Source organism: Perognathus longimembris, chromosome 7, assembly GCF_023159225.1.
Source record: "Perognathus longimembris pacificus isolate PPM17 chromosome 7, ASM2315922v1, whole genome shotgun sequence".
NCBI lineage: Eukaryota > Metazoa > Chordata > Mammalia > Rodentia > Heteromyidae > Perognathus > Perognathus longimembris.
Window position 1 is genome coordinate 38,395,845 of NC_063167.1, and position 25,920 is coordinate 38,421,764.

Below are 25,920 nucleotides of genomic sequence, written 5' to 3' on the forward strand. Positions count from 1 at the left end.
GGCTAAGCAGTCTGGGATGGCCCAGCGGGTATTTTTTCCTCTGCCCGCCAACCAACCAGTCACCCCGAACAGACAGTTGCTGGATTCTAACAAGCTCCAGGCTTTATCCCCAGTTTCCATGACAACCAGGCTTCACGGTGATGGATGGTATTGATTGACTGACAGACTCCTGGTGTCTTGGCTCTGTCCCCATTCCCCTTAAGTCATCTGCATACACATGGAACTGAGAGGCGCTCAGTGCCATACTTCTGATTTTCTCCTGATTTTGAATTTCCACTTTTCATATAATTGAAAATAGATTCCTGCTTAAAGGAGAAAAACTGAGATGATGTCAAAATACTTCCCAGAGCCACTCTTAGTACTCTTTCTTATAGGAAACGTAATATGGCATAGAAAATACAGGCTTTGAACACATACCTTGCCTGTCCTGCTTAGTTATTTAGTTAAAGTATAATGTGGAGCAAGTTTAAACTACTTTGATTCACTCCTTCTAAAATAGAAAAAAAAAGACCAGTTGTGGAGTAATGTAAATGCTAAAGGAGACAACACATGGGAAAATTCCCACCTAGCATGTAATAGCTATCAGATCTGGGTGCTCCCTCTGTCCTCTTTGCCTGAAAGACTATAATAGACTATATTGCATAAATGTTGTTGCAGAAAGCTTGTCCCCCAAGTTCTTCTGCCTCCATCATTCTCTATTTTCCAGATTCAGAATCAGGAGTCTAGAGCCTTAGTATAGCCTGCAGAATTGCCAGCTCTTGACCATTATTGCCTCACTCAGCTTTGAGCCCTTAACATAGCATGGAATACTCACCCTTCATAACAATTGTATGATCTAGACTACAGAAATCCTCACCTTTAGGTGAGAAAATGGAAGCACAGAGATGTCAAACACTTGCACAGGCAATAAGGGCAGGGGTGGGATTCCAGCTCAGGCAGTCTCCATCTTCAGAGCTTGGTTTTCCATGTGTACCTCTTACCATGGCCATAATCTTCCAGAAAAGCCACAGCATCTGAAGGCAAGCCCTCAATTAGGTGAAAGGAAGGAAGGCTGCAACTGTAATACAAACCAACATAGCCATTGGGAGTGCAGCTACCTTTCTCTGAGATTCCTTGTGTAATGTGTGGAGCTTGGTAAGGCCTTCTCTCATTCTCACAGCATAGGAGAAATATTTTCCTGCACAATGCCATTGGCAAGGTGAGATGTTTCTGTATAGCACATCTTGGTTCAAAAGCCTATTCTTAGCTGGTTGTGGTAGTGTATTCCTGTCATTCCAGTGTTCAGGAGGCTGAGGTAGGAGGATCATAAGTTTGAGGCCAGCCTTGGGTACCTAGTGTGACCCTATCTCAAGAAAGACAAAGAGACAAACAACAACAACAAATCCAAACAAGTAAATAAATAAATGTTCTGATTATTGGGCTTGGTAGTCAGGAGACTTGGAGAGCGATACCTAAAAGTAATAGTGAAGATTTTTTGTATATTTTTCTAGGCTCCCCTTTTAGGAATTCACTCATAGAAACAACTATCATTTCCATCTTAGAAATTAGGAGCGTAGGCACTAAGAATTTAAGTACCTTGCTCGAAATTGCACTACTAGTGGATGGTAGCACTATGCCACCAAGGTCCCTCGTCTCACTTGCCCATTACTTACTTTTCCTGGGAGCCTGTAATGGAGGTAGGTCACCCCTGCTTGTCCAAGCAGTAGCTAGAATAAGACAATGAACTAACACAATGAAAGTACTTTATAAAATACCAACCTCTAATCATGAATATTGCAAAGCTCTGATTTGCATTTCCCACTAAAGGAAGACCTTAAATACACTGAGATGGGTTGTATAGCGAGGTTGGAATCAGCCAATCCCTTAGTACTCCTGGGGGCTGGGTCCATGCCAGGCTTTGTCAGCACTGAGCCTTGCAAATACAACAGATGACCTGCAGTACACCAGGAAAATCAAGCTTAGAACTAGAAATTACTGGGGTGGTTTGGATACAGTGCTGGAAGAAAGTGCAGGAAACAGTAGGAGGCCTTGGGGAGGGAGGAAAGGCTTTGAGAGGAGAGGGAGAAACTCAGTGGGAGAGAGAAAGGAACCCTGAAACCAAAAGGAACAGTACATGCAAAAGCACAGAGGTACTCAAACTATGTTCTGGCAACTGTTAACACAGCCATGCCAGCCCAGGCATACTTCCCAATGTGATGGAAGGCCAGAAACTATATAATTCTTGCTGCTTTTAGGGGCAACTACTGCAGCAAAGCAACCTAGTAGATAGATCATAGCATCCTGAATAGGGTTAGTTTGCTGCAAAAAGATAAATAATGCATTATACCCACTGTTGTTGTTTTTTTATCTGATGCTTTTAATCTGAGAATGACAAAGACTTTCCGTGTTGTGGCACCTTAGAAGTCAAGCTGCCTGCTTCTGCCTCACAGCCACACTGATATAGTGGTTCTGTGGAGGTGTGAGGGTAGGTAGCTCTTACATATGTACCATATTCAAGAGCCACAGAGAAGCAGGAAGCAGAAGCAGGCCAGAGAGGGCTCCTGAACTGCCAAGAAGGCTCTAAGGCTCTAATCCAGCTCTTCTTGACACCAGACTCGGATTAGGTCCAGGGTGGCCAGTACAAAGGGCCTGGTACTTACTTAAGGTCTTCCCAATCCATATCTCCCCTGCTTTCCACTCTGGACTTTAGAATGCTTGGCCTTTCTCAGCAAAATCTTGTTGTGGGGACAGAAGTTTCCTGCATAGTCTTCTGCTCTTTATACCCTCCTGGCTTTGGTTAATCCTGCCATTGTCCTACTCATCATTGGTGTCCTTCCTATGACTCTAGGGGAGCTCTGCCCTGACCTAATAATAATTTTCATCTGGTTTCACCACCCTACACTTGGTCAGTTGGGCTCCGCCTACCCTTCAGGGTGATCATGTTTTGGATATTCTGTTTCCAGGTTGTAAGTTTTTACAGTTTTGTCTTTACAGTTTTGTCAACTGAGTCTCATTTTGTTTCTTCATCCAGTCTTCTGAGAGCTTGTTTATCTGAATTTTGACTTTTCCTCATTCTTATTCTGAGTAGATATTGTGATCCAGGCCTCTATATCATAGCTAATGTGTTGGCAAAAGTATTGACTGAGTCAGGGGGTAGATGCCAGCATGTTGGAGCAAGCCACCAGGGAACTTCTATAGAATTGTGCTACTCTATGTCTGTTCCCAGATTCTCCAACTAGGAATCATTTGGGATGCATGTGTAAAAGTGGATTTCCAAGTTCTCAGAAAGATACAATCTGAATGAATAGATATGGGTCCCAGGAACTGTATTTTAGCCAATGCTCTAAGTTACCCCAGTATGCAGCCAGGTTTAAGAATACAAAGTTGGGCTGGGAATATGGCCTAGTGGCAAGAGTGCTTGCCTTGTATACATGAAGACCCGGGTTCAATTCCCCAGCACCACATATATAGAAAACGGCCAGAACTGGCACTGTGGCTCAAGTGGCAGAGTGCTAGCCTTGAGTAAAACGAAGCCAGGGACAGTGCTCAGGCCCTGGGGCAAGCTCCAGGGATGGCAAAAAAAAAAAAAAAAAAAAGAATACAAAGTTTATTGTTCATTGAATAGAAATGGAGAACTGGCTGAACATTGCCTGGTTCTACAGATACAGTCAGTCTACTGAGAAATACAAGTTCTCCACAATGGTTCCAGACCATGTTCTCTTTCCTCGTTACTTTTGTCTCTCAGTTCTATATTCTGGTTCCCAGTGCAAGTTTCATATCTTGAATTTTAGTACAGGTTTGACCTCCCCTCCCCCTCCCCAATTTATTATTTTTGGTTTCTCATAGGCTTTCTGTAGAGAGCTCTGCAGTTGGCAACTCCCACAGATTCTGATGACAAACAGTTTCCTACTGTATAGCTTTGGTATATGGAAGTTAGCATTCTTCAGAAACACTGTATCATCCCTAGTCCATTACCCCAGACCTGCTAGCTTCCCCAGAGCAAGGCCTTTCCTCTTCAGGTTCACATTCAGCTCAGATTAGTTTTACTTTCCAACATTGGATGTGCTGGGGATGGTACATAGTAGGTGTTTGCTTCATTTTCTCTCTGAGACAGCTGAAGTTTATAATCTGATATAATAATCAGGATTAGTGAAGATATTTCCAGCATCTGAGCAAGACAGAAAGGAAAAAAAGAATCTCCGATTGACCATTTTCTCCTGTAGAGTCTGAAGGGAGATAATTAATCTTTATGAACCTCTTGCATCTTGACTCCAAATGAGAAGGGTAAGCTTGGGAGTCTGAGGGCATTTAGCGCTCAAGTTCTATGATCCCTTATGAGTCACTAACTTGTCAGAAGACAATCCTTTATAGTCAAGTCTCCTGGCTGAAATCAGCCTGGAATTCTGCTCTGCCAGCAGCTGGAACAGGTTGTGGGCAGATTCTTCATGAGCGTAATCGCTCCACAGGCATCCTCCAGCCACCATTCATCAGCCAGTCCTGTCACTTTAATTCGACAGCACTCCACCACTTACTGAAGTAATCACTCTGGCTTCTGCCCGTGAATTCTTTTCATCCACTTTTGTTTATCACTGTTGAAGTACTTTTTTAATCAAAACAATTAAATATGCTAAATCTTCCTCAATTAGTTATGCATTAAAAATTAAAAGTGCTTGAATGGAAATGGCAGAAGCCACCCCTCACTTGGTACTCAGTGTGATGCTCAGAGCATCTCTTCCCCAGGCACTTCCAGCTCCAGAGCTATTCAGAAACTGTTATTTATAGAGTCATGGAGGGCTGTGATTGAAATGAGACCACTCAGGACAACACGTTTTCTTTACATAAATGTGAACTTGAAGCCTTATGGGATCATGGCCCCTTTCCAAGCTCAGAAGGTGTCAGTGACTAGAATTTAAAATTTGAAGATTTTTTTCCCCCACTTGAATGTCTTACCAAAGGACTTAAGGCATTCACTTATTCACTGGATTTTTCATCATTCATCAATCATTCTTCCTGAATACTCACTGATCTTCTCCACCATGGCAGACACTAAGCTGCAGAACTGCTGTGCTAACAGTGAGCATCACAGAAGCCCTTGAGCTCATTGACCTTGTAGTTCAATGGAACCCAGGCAACTAAAGGTTGGTCCTCAATGCCCCCCTTGAAAATATTCATTTTTAGATGAATGGCAAGCCTAGATTATTTTCCTTTGTCCTTGCTAGAATAACCCTATGGCTAGAAGTTATTGTATACTTAGAGTTGAAAAGAGTGCTCTGTTTTAATTGTTTTGGTGACCAAACCCAGGACCTAATGATCTTCTAGGTAAGCTCTGTACAGCTGGGCTACTAGCTCTTAGTTTTTATTTTTGAGACAAGGCCTTGGGAAATTTACCTGAGCTACCACCAACCTCCTGACTCTATCTCCTAAGTAGCTTGCTATTATAGATGTATACCACTACACGTGGCTAGTTACACTATTTTAAAATGTATACTTTTAAACTTTAGTTAAAATCTTCCAGAAAACCCTGTGAGAAACAGATAAAGTTGACCTTTGTAGTGCAGTTCAGTGCATTTATCTAGGACTACCTTGTCAGGTAGGGTAGCCAGTTCTGTTTGTTGACAGGCTGAGTGACTAAAACAAGAACAGCTTTGTTATTTTAAGGGTAATTTTCCTCAGCTGTGAAGTGCGGGTTCCTCAGTAAGTCATTGGATATAAATAAATCCACATAGCTAATGTGGGACTGAGAGTCCTTACAGGGATTTGGGAGAAGAGAGAAAGAAAACTTACCATAGTGATATTTTATGTATATATAGCTAGAATATGTACTATTTATAGAGATGTTATATACATACTAGTATTAGATAGATAGATAGATAGACACATACATACATACATACATACATACATACATACATACATACATACATACATATATACATACATATTCTAGCAAGAGCCTGACTCCCCCTAGGATGTAAGAAGCAGATCTGGAAAAATTAATTATGATAGATATGATCATTGAGGCACAAAAAATCATCAGTAGCTCTGATGAAAGTGGAGATTTCTCTGATCCCAAAATGCTTCTTGGAGTACATGGTACTTGAGTAGAAACACGAGTGGATTTTGTAAAGAAGGTGAAGGAGGGAGGAAGTCATTTATACTGAGGAACACTGTGCAAAATGGTAACATATGGGTCAGGCACTGTGCTAGGCCCAGGGTCATATGGAGATGCATGCATCAGTATCCCTGCTTCAAGGAAACTTAGGAGAAGAGATGGGCAAAGGCAAAAGATGAAGCATTCTGGAACAACTAGAATCTATGACACATGTCAAGAGGTTTTATATAGCAAAGTGAAACTGTGTCAAAGAACAGGGATTTCAACATGATTTTCTTAGACCCTGAAGCTGAAGTTTGCTTTTACTACTATGAGCTGTCTATACCATGTTAGGTCTGTTTTAGCATCTCAACATTCTGTGTTTCTCTGTGTCTCTACTGCAGGTATTACTGACAGATATATCAAGACTTGCATTGGAGGTGCCATTGGCTTTAACCAAGATGATATTATAGAAATTGAAGGACGTCTATCAGAAGAACATTGTGAGAAAGTTGGATCTGGCCAAGGTGGCAATTGTTTTGCAATGGGTCTCCCCCAAAGAGAAGTCAGACCCTTCCTTTGGATACACAATTGGGGCATGGAGCTGATTTTCTTTCCCTGAATGATTCCCTTTAATTCAGTATTCACATTTCAGATGCAAATTACCCCAAACCTGGACCCATGTACTTGCATCTGTTCTGAATGCAGCATGATCTGAAACTTAGAGATATAATTAACTTAGTCCGAGGCAGTCTCCGAGGGTTTCAGCACTTGACCCAAGTCCAACCAAGAACTAGGATGAAATGTAGGTCTGGACACAATCTAGAGAGTAGCCTGTTGAACTGCAGATCAGCAGGTGATAAGCTTGAGGGAGAAAGCAAGTCTTCTAAGAGAGGAGGATAGTATAACCAAGCCAAAGACAAAGACTAATGATTAGGGAACTATAGACAGGTATTTGGTGACACTTCTTGAGCAAGCCAATATGAATGTCCATATATATCTACTCATTCATTCATTCATCCATTCACCAAGTGTATAGTGGCATTTTTCTCAGGCAAGAGATAAAATATTCAGATTATGAAAGAGTTTACAGTGCAGTGGGTGATGTGTACATTAAACGGGTTCAAGTTACATCCATCATATTAGGTCATTTATGCTTCAGAATTTTAAGCTAAATTGCTTCCTCTCTCTGATGTCCTTCCTTCCTCTCTCCATTTAATTAGAAAACACTCACTCATTCACCTTCCTAGACAACCACTTTATTTTTTGCCTTGACTTCTTCTACCTTTACTGAATATCTGTGTTTCTTTCTCTGTGTCCACACTGAGATCTATAAGAATGTCTGTCATGGGAATCATAATATTTGACTGACTCTCTTTAGGAGGCACTGAGCTAACATAACACTTAACAAATAAATGAATGCCTTCCATTTTCTCTTCCTTTGTCTTCCATGTTGGGTTGATTCTTCTTTCTACCTTGTCCTGCTGAGTAGAGAAATAATCAGCTCCAGGGAAAGCTCAGAAACATTCTTCCAAATCTCAGTGGTAAAACTTGCCAACTATTCCTTTGGCTTTTGGAGAAATTATCTAATATGGTCACTTTCTTGATAGGAATAAAGGACCAGAAGGCCTTGGGTGTGGAAGACATCATTTCCCGGGTGAAAGGTGGCAGTTCTGACTGGGGTGGTGCCCTGACACAGAATAGCAACACCATTACATATCGTTCCTGGGGTAGATCATTAAAGTATAATCCCGTTGTTATCGATTTTGAGGTAAGTCTTTTTCGCAGTTGAAGAAATTCTACCTCCATGAGGAATGAAAGTGAAGCCGACCAGATCATTTCATATTTTTTATTATGAGCCCATCAAAGAACAAGATTAAATGTAATGGCACACTGAATTGGTGGCCTTGTCCAAAACATGCCTAGAGGGAGGGCATGACTTTCAACCCAGGCTAAGGGAGATCTATCATCAGAAGCCTACTCTTTTTTCAAGACCCAAGTTCAGAAGTCTCAGATGTTTGGCAGAGTTAGGCTACGTTAAACAAATGATAACGTGGATGTATGCATTAAAGACTTCATAAATCACATCTATTATATTAAGGGCTGGCAAAGTTTTTCTCTAAGTGATCAGATAGTGAATATTCTAGGCTTTGTGGGCTATATTTTGTCTCTGCCACACAAGTAGGAGTGGTTGAGCAGGAGTTGCAGTAGTCATATTTGTCATGTGCTTGTCCTTTCTCCTCTTATCTCTCTTCCTTCTTTCCAACCTTTTGAAAACGTAAAAGCCATTGTTAGCTCAAAATCCACACAAAAACAAACTGTGGGTTGTGCTTGGGCCCAGGCTGTAATTTTCTTATTCTTAAGGAAGCCATCTCCTCACCCATGAACAAGGAACCACTGGAACACATAGGAGTCTGCCATTGAAATGACTAGAAAACTGAGGCTCAGGGAGAAATCAAGTGAATTGTTAAAGGGAATAGAGTTCAGATGTGCCAGTGCCTGAATTACAAATATTTGAACTTCCTGTCCAGTGAATTGTTAAAAAGTACAGGGTTCACCAGATGCTCGTGGCTCCCGCCTGTATTCCTAGCTACTCAAGTGGCTGAGAACTGAAGATAGCAGTTCAAAGTCAGCTCCAGCAGGAAAGTCTATAAGACTTTTATCTCCAATTAGCCACCAGAAGACCAGAAGTGGAGCTGGGACTCAAAGTCATAGAACACTAGCCTTGAACTGAAGAGCTCAGGGCAGTGTTCAGGCTCAGAGTTCAAGCCGTATGATGGACAACAGCAACAACAACAAAAAGTACAGGGTTCATATGTGACAATGCTGGGATACCAGACCTTTGGACATTTTGCCTAGTTCTGTTATCCTTCAGTCCTAGCACCTTTTCTTGAAACAGTACTTTTCAACCATAGAGAGGGTTATCTTCTCTACAGTGAAAAAATGGCAAGGTCCAGTTGATAGGACAAGTGCCTCTGATATCACAGATAGGGCCTATGGGTGCTAGCCTTGTAGAGGACATCAACAAAGCACAGCAACACCCAACCCCACAACAAAGATTTTTCTCACCTGAAATAGCATGTTTCAAAGTTGAGAAAATATGGCTCAAATGGCTAATCTCACAAAGGAAGAAAAAAATGTATGTATATGAAGTACAAAAGAAGGAAATTATTCTCATAGTTGTCTAACTTCTTCTATTAATATTCAGGGTATCCCATTTATAAAATGGTTGTATTTCAGACTTTAAAACAAAATATTGTTCTCTTTCTACCCACTTTCTCTCTACCTTTGCCCATTTTTTCTACATGTATTATTTTTATCAGGTACAGATAAACTTCTCCTCTTCATATACCAAAAGTTTAAACCTGAGAGTCTGGTATAACACCCTGCTTTCTATGAAGCGAGAGGTCAGATGGATTAACCTTGATTTCATTTCTTCGCCAATAAGTAAGGGACCACTTTCACGCACCTGTAATTCACATAGGGTCTGAAAATTGCTATCATCAAGCTATTAGTGATTTGGGCAAAAACTGTAAAATTGATACCAAGAGAAATATATAAACGTTCAAAGTCAAGAGATGAGTTTTGTGTTTGTTTGCCCCAAAACTTCCAAGGGGAAGGTGAGGTTTCATAAGTTGATACTGAATGCTGTCTTTGGGCCACCACACCCCCTCCAAAAAGAAAAGAAAAGAAAAATCTCAATATTTGAAAGGAAAGCACAAGGAGAAAGGTAGAGTACAGATCATGGTTAAACCTTATTCATCTGTGACCTTGCACAAGCAGTTACCTCCTTGTGTGACTCCATTCCCTGTCCACCTGCAATACAAGACCTCATAGCCAGAAATGACAGAGTCCAGTGTGGATCAGGTCAGAGACTCTAATGCCTACTGTCTCCTCGCAACCCATTTTGCCCACTAAGGAGTGTGGATATGACACATTAAGCAGCTAGCAGGTTTTAGACCACATTTTAGCAGCCCAGCTAGTACATTAATAAAGAATTGCAAAGTGTGAGGGAGAGAGAGAGAGATGATAGATAGATAGATAGATAGATAGATAGATAGATAGATGATAGATAGATAATAGATAGATAGATAGATAGATAATAGATAGATAGATAGATAGATAGATAGATAGATAGATAGATAGATAGATAGATAGATAGACAGACAGATATATAAATAAGGAATCCAGGTAGGTATATTTGGGGCCTTGTGGTTCAAAACAGTAGAAACAATGTCTTAGTCACATTTCCCCAGGTTTCATCAGTGATTAAAGCAGGCACTTGGAGTGAATGCAGGAGTCATTTTTGGTTATGTTTTATTTTATGTACAGTGTGTTGCTATGATGTGTTCCAGATCATTATGTGGTATATGTGAGCTCATGCTTCGTTGCTATGTCACTTGCTTTTTCTGAACCTGTTTGTTCATCTGTAAACATAAGGATATGATCATTGCCAGTGATCTGCCAGCTCTAAGACTGTAAAATCCTTTCTTCTCTACCTCTTTCCTCTCCCTAAGTTCCATCAGCCCTTGTTAGGGAATGCTTCTTGAGGGTCCTGAGCTATAGAAGTGTGAGATCGGGACTTTGAGTGCTGAGCTCCACTACAAAATCAAAGGAAGTTGCCTGGTGATCTTGGCCTCCCATAGAACAAATAGTAATCTCTAACTAGGGCCACAGAGCAACTTCAATTTACACTTTGTCCTAACATGGGGGCAAATTCTCTGAACTTCCAGTAAGTGATCTTTTGTCTTGGCAGGGGCACTGTCCAATCCCCTGCCTGACTTCCTCTGCCTGGTGACCTCTACTATGGCCCCTAACCACACACCAAGGTCTGTTTGCCACAGATCTTCCGTCTACATTTCCAGGAACCAGTCAAGGCTGGGCTGTGTGGTTGTCCTCTATTGCTGCTTGTTTCCAGAGAAGTAGAACTTTTTCAGTTCCCTCTGACTTCTTATTTGCTCTGTGACCTAAGCAAATTATTTTCCCTGCTGGGGCCTTGGGTTCCTATCCCACAAAGTGAGAGATCTGGAGATGAACTTTTATTTTAAGACTCTGTCAAAATACCTAACATTAGAAGGTGCAAAACACTAGCTTTTCTTCTATCGTTATGTCAAACCAATGAAAATGGGACCAGCTTTATGCCATCCTTCCCTCTTGCAGGGGCATTTCACACTTGTTACTTCCTTAGAATGTTAGAATTCTAGGAATTAGGTAAAATTCTCAGACTTAAAGAGTGGTCACTTGAGGGTTCTAGGCCACACATCTAGGCAGTGAGCAGAATTTCTTTAGCTTTTGATGTCTTTCATGTCCTCATGATAGAGATCGAGAGGGCAGGATAACTTCTCATTTACAGAGGAGAAAGGGTGGCTGAGTGAATCGGGTGTCAGAGATCACAGGGCTGGAAACCAGAGAGCTAGGATATGAAGCTAGGTTTCCTGAATCCAGTCAATTCTTTCTATCACACCAATTGTTTCTCAGTGAAAGGTCACTTTACCCCAGGGTCCAGCTGGTAATGTCTGGGGGCAGGTATGGTTTGCTCAGCTGGAAAGATGTGGAGGCCAGCCATGCTGCTTAACATGTTACAATGCATGGAACACCTCAGTGCTGCCAGCAGTTGAAGTGCTGTAGCAAAGAAGCTGAGAATGCCAGGACTACACTCATGCCTAGAATGGGTTGTTCCACAAGGGAATGAGCTTCTCCACCTCCCATTTCCATCGTTAGGAGAAATACTCACCAGCAGCAATGCTACCTTTATCAATGCCTTCCCTGAAGGGTGACAAGGAAAAAGGCAAGTCATACCCCAACATACAAACATAAAATATATAGCTATTTCCTTTTAGATTATTCTTTACACTTCCTGGCATCTGAAAGTGCTAGGGGTGGCAGTTGTGCTGGCCAAGTAACTTGTAAACTCTCTTCTTACTCTGGAAATGGGAGAATATAGGATCAAGGGTGAAATGTTCCATGATCAGAGTAGGTCTTGCACTTAACAATCCTAGAATCTTCAGCCAGCCACATGAACACTGTGTCTCCATTTCTCAGTCTGGGAGCTGAGGCACTTGCATCCCCCTTCACAGAGTGGCTGAGAAGATGCAAGTTGGTAGAAGAAATCTGGGCATCTGTCTCTGTGCTTGGCAGGTAGAAGAACTGACAAAAGCATGGCAACCAGCCCTAGGGCTCAGGAAGTGTGAATGAAGCCCAACCAGGAACCCCGTGTCTTCCTGTGTCTGTAGGTACAGCCCATCCATGAGGTGCTGCGGCACACAAACCTGGGACTTTTGGAGACCAAACGCCAGAACCTGCGCCTGGCCTTGGACCAGTACCTGTTGGAATTCAATGCCTGCCGCTGTGGACCCTGCTTCAACAATGGAGAGCCCATCCTCGAGGGCACCAGCTGCCAGTGTCTATGTGGTCCAGGTCTCCAGGGCCCTGCCTGTGAGCAGATGGAGTTGGAAGGTAAGACCCATACATCCCCTTCTGCTTTCAACTGGCCAGTACAGAAGAGGCCAATGCGGAAGAGACCTTTCCTTTGTAACTTTTCATTTATTACCCTAGGGACCTACACACAACAAGTTCTGTTATTAATGCCAATATTTAATGGTTTTATCCTTTGCCCTGCCATCACAGTCCTTTGTTGTCTCCATCTCCTGAAAACTAAAAGCCCAAACTCCAGATGCATTGCTAGATTCCTTCCAGAGACTTTAGGAAGGAATGTGCTCTACATCTCTCTCCCAGCTTCCAGTGGTTGTCTGTAGTCCCAGTGTTCCTTAGCTTGTATAGATACATTGCTCTAACCTCTGCACCAGTCTTCTCATGACACTCTTGAACTTATTATTTTAGGGGAACACAATGAAACCCTGTACGAGGGATATCATTGTCAGTATACTTTTGTACTAGTATAGAGTTAAGACTACTTCCCTGCCTGGTGCCAGGAAAGGAAGTTCACAAACAAGTGTGAGGAACCTATTCCTTTGAGGTGAGGAAGTCTGGGGTCCTGGATATGCATCCTAGCTATCTCACTAATTAACTGTAAGACACTATTTAAATGTTTCTTTCTGGGGCTTAGATTTGCTTTTTAAGTTTCTTTTGAGTTCCAAGAATCTCAATGTATATCTCACCAACTAGGCTTCCAATTTTCCAGGCACACAAAATTGTTTTGATATGGTACATGGAATGATGGCACAACATAAGGGCTGCCAAATCAATGGAAGCATCAGTCTCATTTGGCTACTATAATGAAATCTAAGGTACTTGGGTCCATACAATGAAGTGTCAAAACACAGAGTGGCGGGGATGGAAGATGAGAGGCTCAACAGTTCCATAGAGAATATGAACCAAGTATTTATTCCCTTTTAACTTAGTGAGGGTCACCAACATGAGGTGCTCCAGAACAAAGAATAAAGTTAATTGAAGAGGTAGAAGGCAACTCTTCTCCGACATGCCAAGAACTTTACTCTCAGGTATGCTTCATATGACATTGGCAAAACAAAGTAGGCAACTGAGAAAAGTTCTAGTGGGAAGATCTGGAAACACTGGGAATTATTTTCAGGGCAAAACTTTTCCCAAGGAATAAAATCCCTGTGACCTATTATGAGGAGCTTCTGAGATGAAGTTGTTAGGATTAACAGAGCCAGAAGATTTGAGTTTGACAAGGACTTTCTTCTAAGTACACTGTGGCATGCATAGATAGACAGATAGATGGCATGCATAGATAGATAACTAGAGATACGTGTGTGTGTGTGTGTGTGTGTGTGTGTGTGTGTGTATGAATTAGGAGAGACAAGAAAGAAACACTCTATATTTTAATTTTTATTTATTTATTATTTTTGCAAGTCCTGGGCCTTGGACTCAGGGCCTGAGTACTGTCCCTGGCTTCTTCTTCTTCTTTTTTTTTTTTTTCTTTCTTTCTTTCTTTCTTTCTTTCTTTCTTTCTTTCTTTTTTTTTTTTTTTTTTGCTCAGGGATAGCACTCTGCCACTTGAGCCACAGCGCCACTTCTGGCCGTTTTCTGTGTATGTGGTACTGGAGAATCAAACCCAGGGCCTAACGTATATAAGGCAAGCAATCTTGCCATTAGGCCATATTCTCAGCCCAAGAAGGAAACATTCTTGGCTGAGACCTCCAAGCTTCAGGCTCAGTGCTCTCATGACTTCACCAGCAAGATGAAGAAGACATGGTTGCAGCTCTCCTAAAGGAATCCAAGATCAATGACCATAGGTAATAATTAGTCCTTTTCATTGTTAGCCATTTATAGATGTGCTTCATGTGTTATGGACTTGCTTATTTCTCCAAGATCCTTATGAAATAAATGTTATTGTTATAAACTCAATTTACAGATGAGAACACTGGAGCAAGAGGAATATTAGATAATTTGTCCAAGGTCATGTGGCTACAGAATGGAAGAGCCAGCATCAGGATGCAGACAATCTAATGTGGTAGCCCAAGGTCTTTACAGTGGCATATCCTGATTCAGAATGCTCCCCAAATTTTAAATGAAAGTAGAGGCTCTAAGGCAATGCAGTGACTGTCATTTCAGGCAGTAAGGAGGGAGTATGTCCATTTTCTGGTCACCAGGTTGACTTATCTTAAAGAGATTGATGCAGTCTCTGGGTGTAATTATTACTCTCCAAGAGCTCTTACGTACAGTGGTGAGCTGTTTGCATCCCTAACTGTCTGACACACACTTGTGCACACACACACACAGAGAATGAGAGAGAGAGAGACAGAGACAGAGAGAAAGTGAGAGACCCACCTAGATGGAGATGCCTGTTCAGCACCTAGTGCCAGGCTCAGTGGCAATCATCTTGAGTCATATGCACAGATAGTAAGCAGCAGAGGAGTAAGATGCCAATGATCTGGGTGCCAGTAGGAAACAGAAGGCTTCATTCAAAATCCCAGTTGTTTTACATTCATTCCTCTTGATTTGGCCAGCTAACAGAAGCTCATGTTGCTATATTAACCTTGGTTCATCAGATGTGGATATCAGGTGACCTTGGGGCCACCATCCTGAACTTGAAGCCTGATAGAGATTAGGTTGGCAAGGATACCCAATTCTGGGGAGTTCATTAAGCACTGTAGAGACCCATTTGATTCCCTAGATATTTTCCTAGCAAATCCTTGCCTGTGGGGGCAAAATCAACAGAGGTGGGAGAAATAGAGATAGAGATAGAGATAGAGAATCCTGTTGTGACTTCCTAGAGGATTACTTGCAGTGCTGGAAGGGGCTTGGAGATGATCTAATCCTATGGTATTCGAACTGGGATCTGAGGAGCCTTGGATTCTTAGAGGCTACCCCAGGAGGAGAGGATGAGCCTGTTAGGCATGCTTAGTTCAAACAGAACAACCACTTGCATCTTACCTAGATGTTGGAACGTGGAAGATTTCATATAGGAAATCAGTGATAAATTAGATAATGGAAAAGTCCCATTGAATTAGTCAGTTCTTTCAAAGTATAACAAAACACACAGACTTAGAGAGGAGATGGGCTTGTTTGAGGGTATGGACCTGGTATGAGCCAACATTTCTGGGCTGTATCTGTGTGCTGTGTTCCCAGAGATTCCACATTCAACGTGAGTGTTTGGATACTCTTTGCAGAGCATCTGTTACCCACCATGGCCAATTGTTAGAATCTGCAAGGGTGTGAATTGCCAATTCTCATGCAAAAGCCCAGCAATCCACTGCAGAGAGATCTCCTTCCCTTCTTTTGTTTTCATCCCAGTGTGACCATGCTCCCTGCCCATCACTTCCTCCCATGACTTGGGGGTCATTCCCCAGAGGAGCATGTACTGTTATCTATCTTTCATAGAAGTGCAGATTCCAATTTCATCAGACTCTCTCCCAGTGGCCTCCTCTTTCTCTTCCCAGAGTTTCAAATCAAGTGTAAGGTAGTAAGTACTGAGGTCTTGTTTGACTACCCCAAGTCATTTATTTGAGGAGAGCCTGCCATTCACTCCAGGACAACAGGCTTGACTTAACTTCTTACCTTCCCAGGCTGTTGCTTCTCTTAGGCTAACCTCCTCCTTCCCTGACACTTCTTTTTTCTACAGATGCCAGAGCAGATGGTCACTGGAGTTGCTGGAGCTCCTGGTCTGAATGCAGAAGGGGCACACAGGAAAGGAGAAGGGAGTGCAACAATCCCACCCCACAGAATGGAGGTGCCCAGTGCTCAGGGCGGAGGGTCCAGACCCAGGCCTGCTAAGTACCTCTGGACAGGCAAAGACGGAGGCCGTGGATGTTGCCACCCTCAAGATTTCATCTGAGAGAAGATTCAAATCAACATGACTGTTTTCTTCATCCACTCACCACCGTATAGACTTTTTATCAAAAATAAACCTCAAAATTCTTCTAGGGCAACTATTAGACATGAGCCATTTCTAAAACTTCTTCTGTGGTTTAGGAATATGTTCCAGCAGCCCTGCAACTTATTTGTCTTAGTCCATTCAAGCTACTCTAACAATAAACTAGTGGCTCAGAAATAACAAAACTTTCTCCTAATTGGAGGATAGAAGTCAAGGTGCCTGCAGAACCAGGTCTGGTAAAGACCTGCTTTCTGGTCTACACATGATTTTTGCCATGTGATCACATGGTAGCAGGAGCTGGAGAGTGTCCCTCATGACATTAATCTCACTCATGAAGATTCCACGTTCGTGACCTCATCACCTTTTAAATGCATCTTCCTAGTACCAGCACATTGAAGAGAAAAATCTACATTCCCAGTATACAGCAGGAATGTCTGGTAACTGACAGAAACACTGACACCTCATATCTTTCCATGGTCCTCATTTTGTTAGGAAAATAACACAACTTATCCACAGGCAACCCTCAGTTTCCGTGGGATTGTTTTCAGGACCTCCTACAGATAATACGGATTTCTAAGTCTCCTATATAACATGGCACAACATTTGCATACAATCCATGCACATCTTTCCATATTCTTTAAATTATTTCTAGATTGCTTGGAATAACAAGTATAATGTTAATTATGTGTAATTTTTTGTTATATTGCCTTATTTAGGAAATAGCATCAAGAAGACAAAAGTCACACATCTTCAATACACGTCACAGTCCTATCCATATTTTCCTTCCAAATTTGAAATTAAGTACTATGCTAAGACCAAAATATTTGGCACAGAAAATAAGTGTTGACGGAGGATAGGATGGGGAGAGATTTATATTCACATGCATGTGTTTATGATTGATGGCAGAGGCTGGAACCAGACTATGAAGGCTTCTTCAGTGAGGTAAAGAGAGAGAACACCTTTGACACAGAAATCTAGCACTATCATCTCCCTTCTTTAACAAAAACCAAATTATTGATCCATTTTCTAATGCATAACTTCTACTTTAGCTAATAAATAGACTTAAACTTAAATTCTTAGTCCTAGACTTGAGAATATTTCTCGGTTTCACTGTCTGCCTTAAGTAATGTCAGGAGATTTTGATAGAAATTAGCAAATGAAATAAATCATTGGTTCAGTAATAACAACAGAAAAAATCCAGCAGAAGTCAAAGTTCTAAGGTAAAAAAGAATATTAGCATGATTGATAGATGAGTATGTGTGTGGGAATGGGAAGGAGAGAAGATAGAATGAGAGCAAATAAAATAAGGTATATAAACACAACACAATGTCTGACACAGGTTATTAGTATCACTATTATTATTATTAATTAAAGCATTGGTTTAGTAGTTTATTCCTAAATAAATTTAGATTTTCCATCTGAAAGAAGAAAAACAGAACTCCTTATTGCTTCCTATTGAGTCAGTTGCTCCTTGCTGTTGAAAATTAATTTACATAAATAATTAATTTCCATTCATGATTTAATAGAAAGTGGCAGTTAGGTGCTAGAATGTGATTGTTGGCCCTGTGGACCAGGCCAAGAGGATAGTTTACACAGGGCATTCAATCTTGATCTGAAAATTGTAGTTCAGTAATTCTCAACCTTGGTTGCACATTATCATCATCTGGGGAATTCTATAAAGTCTGATGTCCAGAAGCTGCACCTCAAGCAAATAAAATCCAAATCCCCAGGAGTGGGAGCTAGAGATCAGTGGTTTTAAAAGCTCCCTAGGCAATTCCAAGTGCAGCCAAGGCTGAGTGCTATTGAGAGTGGAAGAGTCATTGTATGTGCTGAGGTTGGCAGTGTTTGCCACACAGAAGGCAGGAAGGTTTATCTGTGTTCTTTCATCCAGTGTTACCTAACACCTCTTTAAAAGCCACTCTGTGTGTTCTTTCTGTGTTTCCCTCCCTCCCTCTCTTCCTTCTTCCCTCCCTCCCTCCTTTTTTCCTTCCTTCCTTCCTTCCTTCCTTCCTTCCTTCCTTCTTCCTTCCTTCCTTCCTTCCTTCTTTCTTTCTTTCTTTCTTTCTTTCTTTCTTTCTTTCTTCTTTCTTTCTTTCTTTCTTTCTTTCTTTCTTTCTTTCTTTCTTTCTTCTTTTTCTTTTTCTTTCTCTTTCTTTTTCTTCTGTCTTGTTTTGTGAACTCAGGGCCTGGGCACTGTCCGAGAGCTTCTTTTGCTCAAGGCTAGTGCACTTCCACTTGAGGCAACAGCACCACTTGCAGCTTTCTCTTGAGTAGTTTATTTGAGATAAGAATCTCATGACTTTTTGGCCTAGTCTGGCTTCAAGCTACAAGGCTCAGATCTCATCCTCCTGAGTAGCTAGGATTACAGGCATGAATCACCAGTTCCCAGCTTGTGGGATCTTTGCGGAAAGGATACCCAGAAGACTGAGTCTCAAAGGATCACATGCTGGCCCACCAAGGACTGAGTGAATGATCCTACCTCCCTCCCACCCTCCCTTCTACTGGATGATGGCTGCCTATGGAAGACCAGAAGGATAGTTTGGGGCACACTCAGTAAGGGGGAAATGAGAAACAATGGGACTTCTGAAAAAGTTCAAGTAGTAATCTGGGATCAAGAGAACTTGGGGTTAAGAAACTACCACAATGACCTGTGAGCCAAAGCCACTAGCTGAGCAATGCCATCCTCTGTCCTCTGAGACAGAGAACTGTTCTTCTGATTGATGCTACACCCTCAGCAATTTTAAAAATTAAAATATAGCAGCAGTGGCAATTTCTAAAGTAGCAGCCCTTTACTAGATCAGCGCCTTTCTTTTCCAGCAGTGATTTGTTCCTGTAAAGCAAAAGGCATAAAACTCACCGGGCACATTTTCCCTTAGGTCCTCGAAGGAGATCTATAATCTTAGGTTTTAGAGGGAGTGGGTGTAAACACATGGTTTAAAGATATAATCTTCAGCTTGACAACGTGTCTTTTGAAAAGAAAATTAATGACAGAAAAAAGCAATAGGGAGAGGCTTTCTTCTTTTTTTATTTCGTTGAAAGAGAGAAAGATCTAAAGAGTTGAACACTCAATGAATCTCTTCTGAACCACATGCCTTTGGGGTGAAGAAAATGGACAGAGAGAAAGGGTAGGCATCAAAAGTCACACTGCAGAAATGAGAGATGGCAGAGGGGAGCCATGAGTGCCTGGAGAGGAAGGGGATGTGATGCGCTTAGCAGGAGGGCATCTCTCTTCTGGGAAGGAAATGGATACCGTGCCCTTCCACTTCAGTAAAGGATGTCTGTGTGGTGGTAAGCTCTGCTGTCAGGCCTGTGCGTTAGGACATGGGGATTGCCCTGGATGTGGCCCCAGTCCTGGCCCCAGTCTTGTACATTCTGCTACAAGAGATTTGTGAAGATGGCAGTAGGTCCCAGATCAGCAAGAGGGTCAGGGGATGTGGAAAATCTCCAAGCCAGTGGGGACAGAGTGGGCAACCCTGAAGAGGAGGGTCAGCAAGCAAAGTTCAGGATCCAGGAGAGTTACACATAGCACATGATTGCAGGGGACATATTATTGCCTGGAAAATGGATGTACAAGGCCAATTGAGCTGGGATACCGCAAGATAGTCTGGGGCAGTTTCTGCCCAGCTCCTTAGATCTTGGTGCTGGTCCTTGTCAGGCTTAGGATGCTGGAGTCTGGACCTCAGGTTTGGTCCCTAGGATATTTTAGGGGCTAGCCAACACTGGTTCTAAGGGAGAGTTGCAGAGAACCACTTCCCAGCACCTTATCTGTTTATATGGTGATCCCCTGGGGGTTTCTTCACACTATGACAATTGTAATACAGGCTAGCAAATTCAAAACTTTCTCTGTGATCTGAGGCCAGTGTGTCATCCTGTCTTTATCTCTTTTCTGATACTATAAGTGTGCCCTAAAACTGTCTTGTCCTAGATATGAAAGACAAAGCCCTCTTTGAGTAACCCTCAGCTCTGCCTCTGACTTTATTTCCTCTCAGTGAGTCTTGCTAACACACAGGTTGTTCCTCTCATGCGAGGCCCTGCCCTGTCTCAGGACTACTGCACTTACTCTTTTCTCCACTTGAAATGCTCACCCCAGAGAGAGCTCATCTAAGAATCATGTCCTAAAGTTATTCAAGCCTCTGTTCAAAACTCATCTCTGAGTGAATAATATCGGAAGACATTCTGTCTATATATGAGAATTGCATAAAAATTCTCACTGAAAGTAGTTAAACAATATGGTAGGGGAACAGGGAAAAAGAGCAATAGTATTCAATTAACAAGTAATATTAGGGATTGAATATGGCTCAGTGGTAGAGTGCTTGCCTTGTGTGCATGAAGCCCCAGGTTCACTTCCTCAGCATCACATAAACAGAAAAAGCCAGAAGTGGAGCTGTGGCTCATGTGGTAGAGTGCTAGCCTTGAGCAAAAAGAAGCCAAGAACAGTGCTCAGGCCATGAGTTCAAGCCCCAGGACTGGCAAAACAATTTTTTAAAAAGGGTAATATATGTGTAGGAAATACACAGACAAAAACCTTTGTCTAGCATATACCGTTCATGTCTAATACAGGAAGTCATACTCCCCTCCACATCATTATATGAGATTATAGATTATTTTTTGTTCTTTTTCCTCAATAAGCATCATAGACAGTGTTTGTCCTCCAAATTCACATATTGAAATCATAGTCTTAGTGGGGTAACACTAGGGGAATGTGGCTTTGGGATTGTGTGATTATAGCACAAGGGAATAAAGGAGAATTTTCTTCCTGGCTGCCATCTGTCAGGGAGGACACAACAGGAAGATGCTGTCTGTCAACCAGAAAGAAATCTGCCACCGGGTGCCCAATGGGATAGCACCAGGGCTGGAAATATGGCCTAGTGGCAAGATGCTTGCCTCACATACATGAAGCCCTGGGGTCGATTCCTCAGCACCACATATATAGAAAATGGCCAGAAGTGGCGCTGTGGCTCAAGTTGCAGAGTGCTAGCCTTGAGCAAAAAGAAGCCAGAGACAGTGCTCAGGCCCTGAGTCCAAGCCCAGGACTGGGCAAAACAAAACAAAACAAAACAAAAAACTCAAAAAACTGAGTGGGACAGCACCTAGATTTTGTATTTCCAGGTTCCACAGCTTTGAGAAATGAATGCTTGTTGTTGAAACCACCCTTTTATGGTGTTTTTGTTATAGCAGCCCAACTGACTGTCCTCCTAAATTAATAATAGAAATATTCCAAAGCTAGATCCCGAGGCTCTAGCAGGGCCTTATTCTGTCCTATATTTGTATTTGTATTGTATCTGTAGTGTATCTATTATATTTGGCCTTAGCTGGTGCTCAATAGATACTTGTTGAATGAAAGAACTGTTTCCAATTTAGTTCTCCAAATGCCCCCATGCTATGTGCTGTCTCCAGGACTTTGTGCAAGTCACTGTCTAAATTGTACCACCATCCTCACCCCAGTACTTTTCAGAGAATAGGTTAAGTGTCTATGTACCCAGAAAACCGACCCCAACATTTCCCATGATTCCACATCTCATCAGTTGCTATATCCTCAGATGCCTATTTTCTAACACTTTCCATACCCTGTCACTATAGCTTACTTGTTTGTCTCCTAAATCCAGTGACTTCTTTCAAGGTATACAGGGACTTCTGTTTATCTTTAGAATCCCAGAACCTACATTATAGTACTTGGTACATTGGAGTTTCAGTGTGCATATTATGTTCTGTGTCTCTGAATCTCTTTGTCTCAGTGTCTGTCTGTATCTCCCTTTCCCTCTCTTTTTCTCTCTGTGTTCAGTACTAGAGGCAAAGAGTACCATGGCCTTTGTTCCCAGCATACAAGAATTGTGACAGAGACCATCTTAGAAAGACACCAGGATTCCTGGATCCTGCGACCTTTCCAAAGAGTGTGTAAATTCAACCCCCATTTCCGCCTTTGCAAAGGGAACATCATCAAATCAAGTTAAAAACTCTTCCTTCATAGCCTTGGGATTTCCCTCTTTCCCCTGGGAGAGATAAAGGAAAATATGTTTCCCTTCTACATTAACTGTTTAAAATGTGAGATAAATCCTCCCATCCTAACCTGTTTTCAACAAACAGACTTGGCGTGTCCAGTGGCATGATTCATGTCTGACAGATCTATCTATCCATTCTATTTCTTTAAAGATAGCAGCTAAGAAGTTTTATCTATTATGTGTCTCCCTCCCCCATTCCTATTTTCCTACCCAAGCATGTGGAGCCAGCAGTTGATGGATGGATGGCGTTGAGGATAAAAGGGGCCAGAATCAGATTGCTTTCAGAATGTGAACAAACTGGCTTATTAACAAGGAGTCATCTGGCAGGAGGACGTGGAGGAAGGAGGAACGGATTCCAGACAATGGGCAATGATGGATGGAGGAACACCTGGGGTTGCAAGGTGTGGACTCAAGATAACTGGTGGATGCAGCCAGAGGTGATAATGTGAGTGCTGGGGCTCTAGTGTAGCCTCCTGCTTGGAGGTAAATGTCAGGCCAGCCACTTGACTCCCTTTGACAGTCCTCTGAGAATTCCTCACAATTTCTTTTCCGTTTTCCTCTTGTAAAATGCATCTCCATATACCTAACGAGACAATTGCTAGGTAGGTAAGAGAAGCAGAAAGTAGGCAGAACTATTTGGGTCTGCATCTGAGAATGGCAGGGCAGTTGAGTGGGTCTTCATGCCTGGAACACTTGGGTGAGGCCATTTCTGGCACATGATTATTTCATCTTCACACTTCTGCCTTGTAGAAGAATGGCCGGATTTTTTTGAGGATGATACAGGCACACAGAGAGGGTTAGGTGACTTGACTAAAGCCACATGGTAGGCTGGGAATGTGGCTTAGTGGAAGGTAGAGTGCTTGCCTAGCAAGGATGAAGCCCTGGTTTTGATTCCTCAGCACCACATAAACAGAACAAAAAAGCTGGACGTGGCACTGTGGCTCAAGAGGAGGAGTGCTAGACTTGAGCAAAAAGAAGCTAGGGACAGTGCTCAGGCCTTGAGTCCAAGCCCCAGGACGGGCCAAAAATAAATAAATAAAGCCACATGATGAGAAATCTGATGATATTGGGTCTTACCTCTTTGCCTACCTGCTGTAGAGATCTCCAAATCCATCTGGTCTGTCTACTGTCAATATCACTGTGAGGGATTGCTAGTCCATCCATAGTGATCACCATAGCTACTATCATTGACATATTCTATTACTCTATATGGTGTTTTCTGCTATGCATGCTGCTTATTTCCTCACTCCCTATTGCTTTTTTTCTGTTTTCTATTAGATTAATGCATTTTTCCTTTTCCACTTTTACCTTTGTTCTTTTGTTTTAAGGATATACATCTATTTCTATGCTTTTAATTATTACTCATTTTTTTACATAATGTACTTATCCATATATATTTTTTTTCCATCCGAGTCAAGGAAAAAAGTTTTGATGATTTTTTCTTGAAGACCAGGAGCTTTTCTCATGTCTTCTATACAAGTACAGGTCAACACCTACCCAAATGAAGCCAGAATCTCTTCGGCTAGAGTGAGAGACCCAAGGACAGCAGCCACAGCAGCCCTTAGGCCCAGCTTGGCTGATTTCCAGCTATGTGGTCTTCTGCAAGACCTCAGTGTCTCTGAGGCTCTGTCTCATCACCTGTCAAAGGCAGATAATAAATCCGTCCTCTTGAAGGCATTGAGAGGATTAAGCTGGATTAGGTATATGAAAGTTCTTTGTAATTGGTAATGCCCTCTGCAAATATTAGTTATTATGCTGTTACATTTTCTCTGAATAACCTAGTGCTTGGGATAGAAAAAGCCCTCCATGTCCTTTATTAAGACATCTCCTAGGAGCTAAACTATTTTATTTCTTCTTGTTCTCATATGTTGTAGCAGGGTTTGCATGGAAATGTCTTTCAAGTAGGTGTAAATGATTTTACAAAACCCCAGTGACCTGGGATTCTTGATGATGTTTTGGGAATCCATGGAGATAAAGACAACAACAGGGCTAATTATGGAAAAGGTTCACATGATACTGACTTGCCCCAGTGGGGTGACACTGCCACAAACCACTTCTTGTAAGTGAGAAAATGGAGGCCCAGTTAGGTGAATAACTTGCTTGGAGCCACTCAGCAATAAGTTACAGAACTGTGCCTCAAATGACCACAGTGTGACTTGAGAATGCGTATTTAAAGGTAAAATTCTGGGCTTAGTACTAGGAAGAGTACATTGGGAAAAATGAAAAAAAAAATGAAGGAAGGCAAGCAAAGAAATAATCAATGCTTGATGCTGAGCACTGGTGGGTCACATCTGTAATCCTAACTACTCAGGGGGCTGAGATCTGAGGATCACAGTTTGAAGCCAGGCCAGGCAAGAACATCCATGAGACTCTTATCTCCGATTAACCACCAGAAAACCAGAAGTGGTGCTAGAGCACTGGCCTTGAGGGAAAAAGCTCTCAGTTCAAGCCCCATGACTGACAAAAAGGGAAGAAGAGTGCTGGGAATATGGCCTAGTGGCAAGATTGCTTGCCTTGTGTACATGAAGCCCTGGGTTCGATTCCCCAGCACCACATATATAGAAAATAGCCAGAAGTGGCACTGTGGCTCAAGTTGAGCAAAAAGAAGCCAGGGACAGTGCTCAGTCCATGAGTCCAAGCCCAGGACTGGCAAAAAAAAAAAAAAAGGAAGAAAGAAAAAGAAAATTAAAAAAGGAGGAAGAGGAGGAGGAAGAAAAGTTTGTACATTGTCTTTGCTGATGTGAAAATTAGGCCCCGCAGCATCTGAATGTCTCAGGTTCCAAATCTGGCTTGTCAAAATAAAAAGTTTTGTATAGAAAATAGCATCAGTCAATAGCAGGATATCACAGATCTACCATGCACTGTTCCATTATGTTGCTGTTAGGTTTTAGGTAGGCATTCCTGGTGTAAAAGTAAGCTAGAGATGAGTAAACCAAGGTTGAGGCAGAATGTTAGAGGACATTTCATCTTTACAGATACTCTTTCCTGCATCTACCACATGCTGGGTAGGCCTTATCTAAACTCTTGGTTTCTTTTTACAAAGTCTGTTTTTTCTCTTTTATCTTTGGATGTGCTTGTCAGGTTTACCTGACCATGATTACAGAGTTTTTGTTTTTCTCCTTTCTAAAGTTTTCCCAGAGATTGCTTCCTTCAAGGGGTATCACCAACACCTCCTCAAAACACACACTCCAGGCCCCTTCATCACATCAGTTGTGCCTCTTCCTTTTATTTTGCAATGCAGCCCACAAAGCAAGCTGAAAGTCGCTCTCCTTTTCTGCTTTGGAGGTTGCCCTGTCTTTTGAGTTGCTGTGCTCTAGGTCTCACAGTGCTGCCACCTTGTTCATCAATTCTGTGACGTTTGTAACTGTGGAAGAACCAATGGAAAGTGCTCCCCTCTACTTCTCTCCCTCCCCTTTGTCATTAGCTCATTAATTCATGCAAGTTTACTTAATGATGATCTCCTAATCCTAGGAAGTATATTCAGTCATTGGGATATACTAGAGCCTTGTCCTAGCTTTCACAGATATTATATTTGAGAAGAATTAAGAGATAAT

The 25,920-nt window shown here is 42.0% G+C and overlaps 1 protein-coding gene across 1 annotated transcript in view; it reads left to right on the forward strand.

The window, feature by feature from the left end:
- C8a (complement C8 alpha chain) overlaps positions 1–16,267 on the forward strand; it is a 59,989-nt gene extending 43,722 nt beyond the window's left edge. The window contains exons 8-11 of the mRNA XM_048349921.1: positions 6,475–6,597; positions 7,681–7,841; positions 12,304–12,526; positions 16,116–16,267. Coding sequence (XP_048205878.1) covers positions 6,475–6,597; positions 7,681–7,841; positions 12,304–12,526; positions 16,116–16,267 — 659 coding nt within the window. The remainder of the gene's footprint in view (positions 1–6,474; positions 6,598–7,680; positions 7,842–12,303; positions 12,527–16,115) is intronic.
- Positions 16,268–25,920: the final 9,653 nt, after the last annotated feature.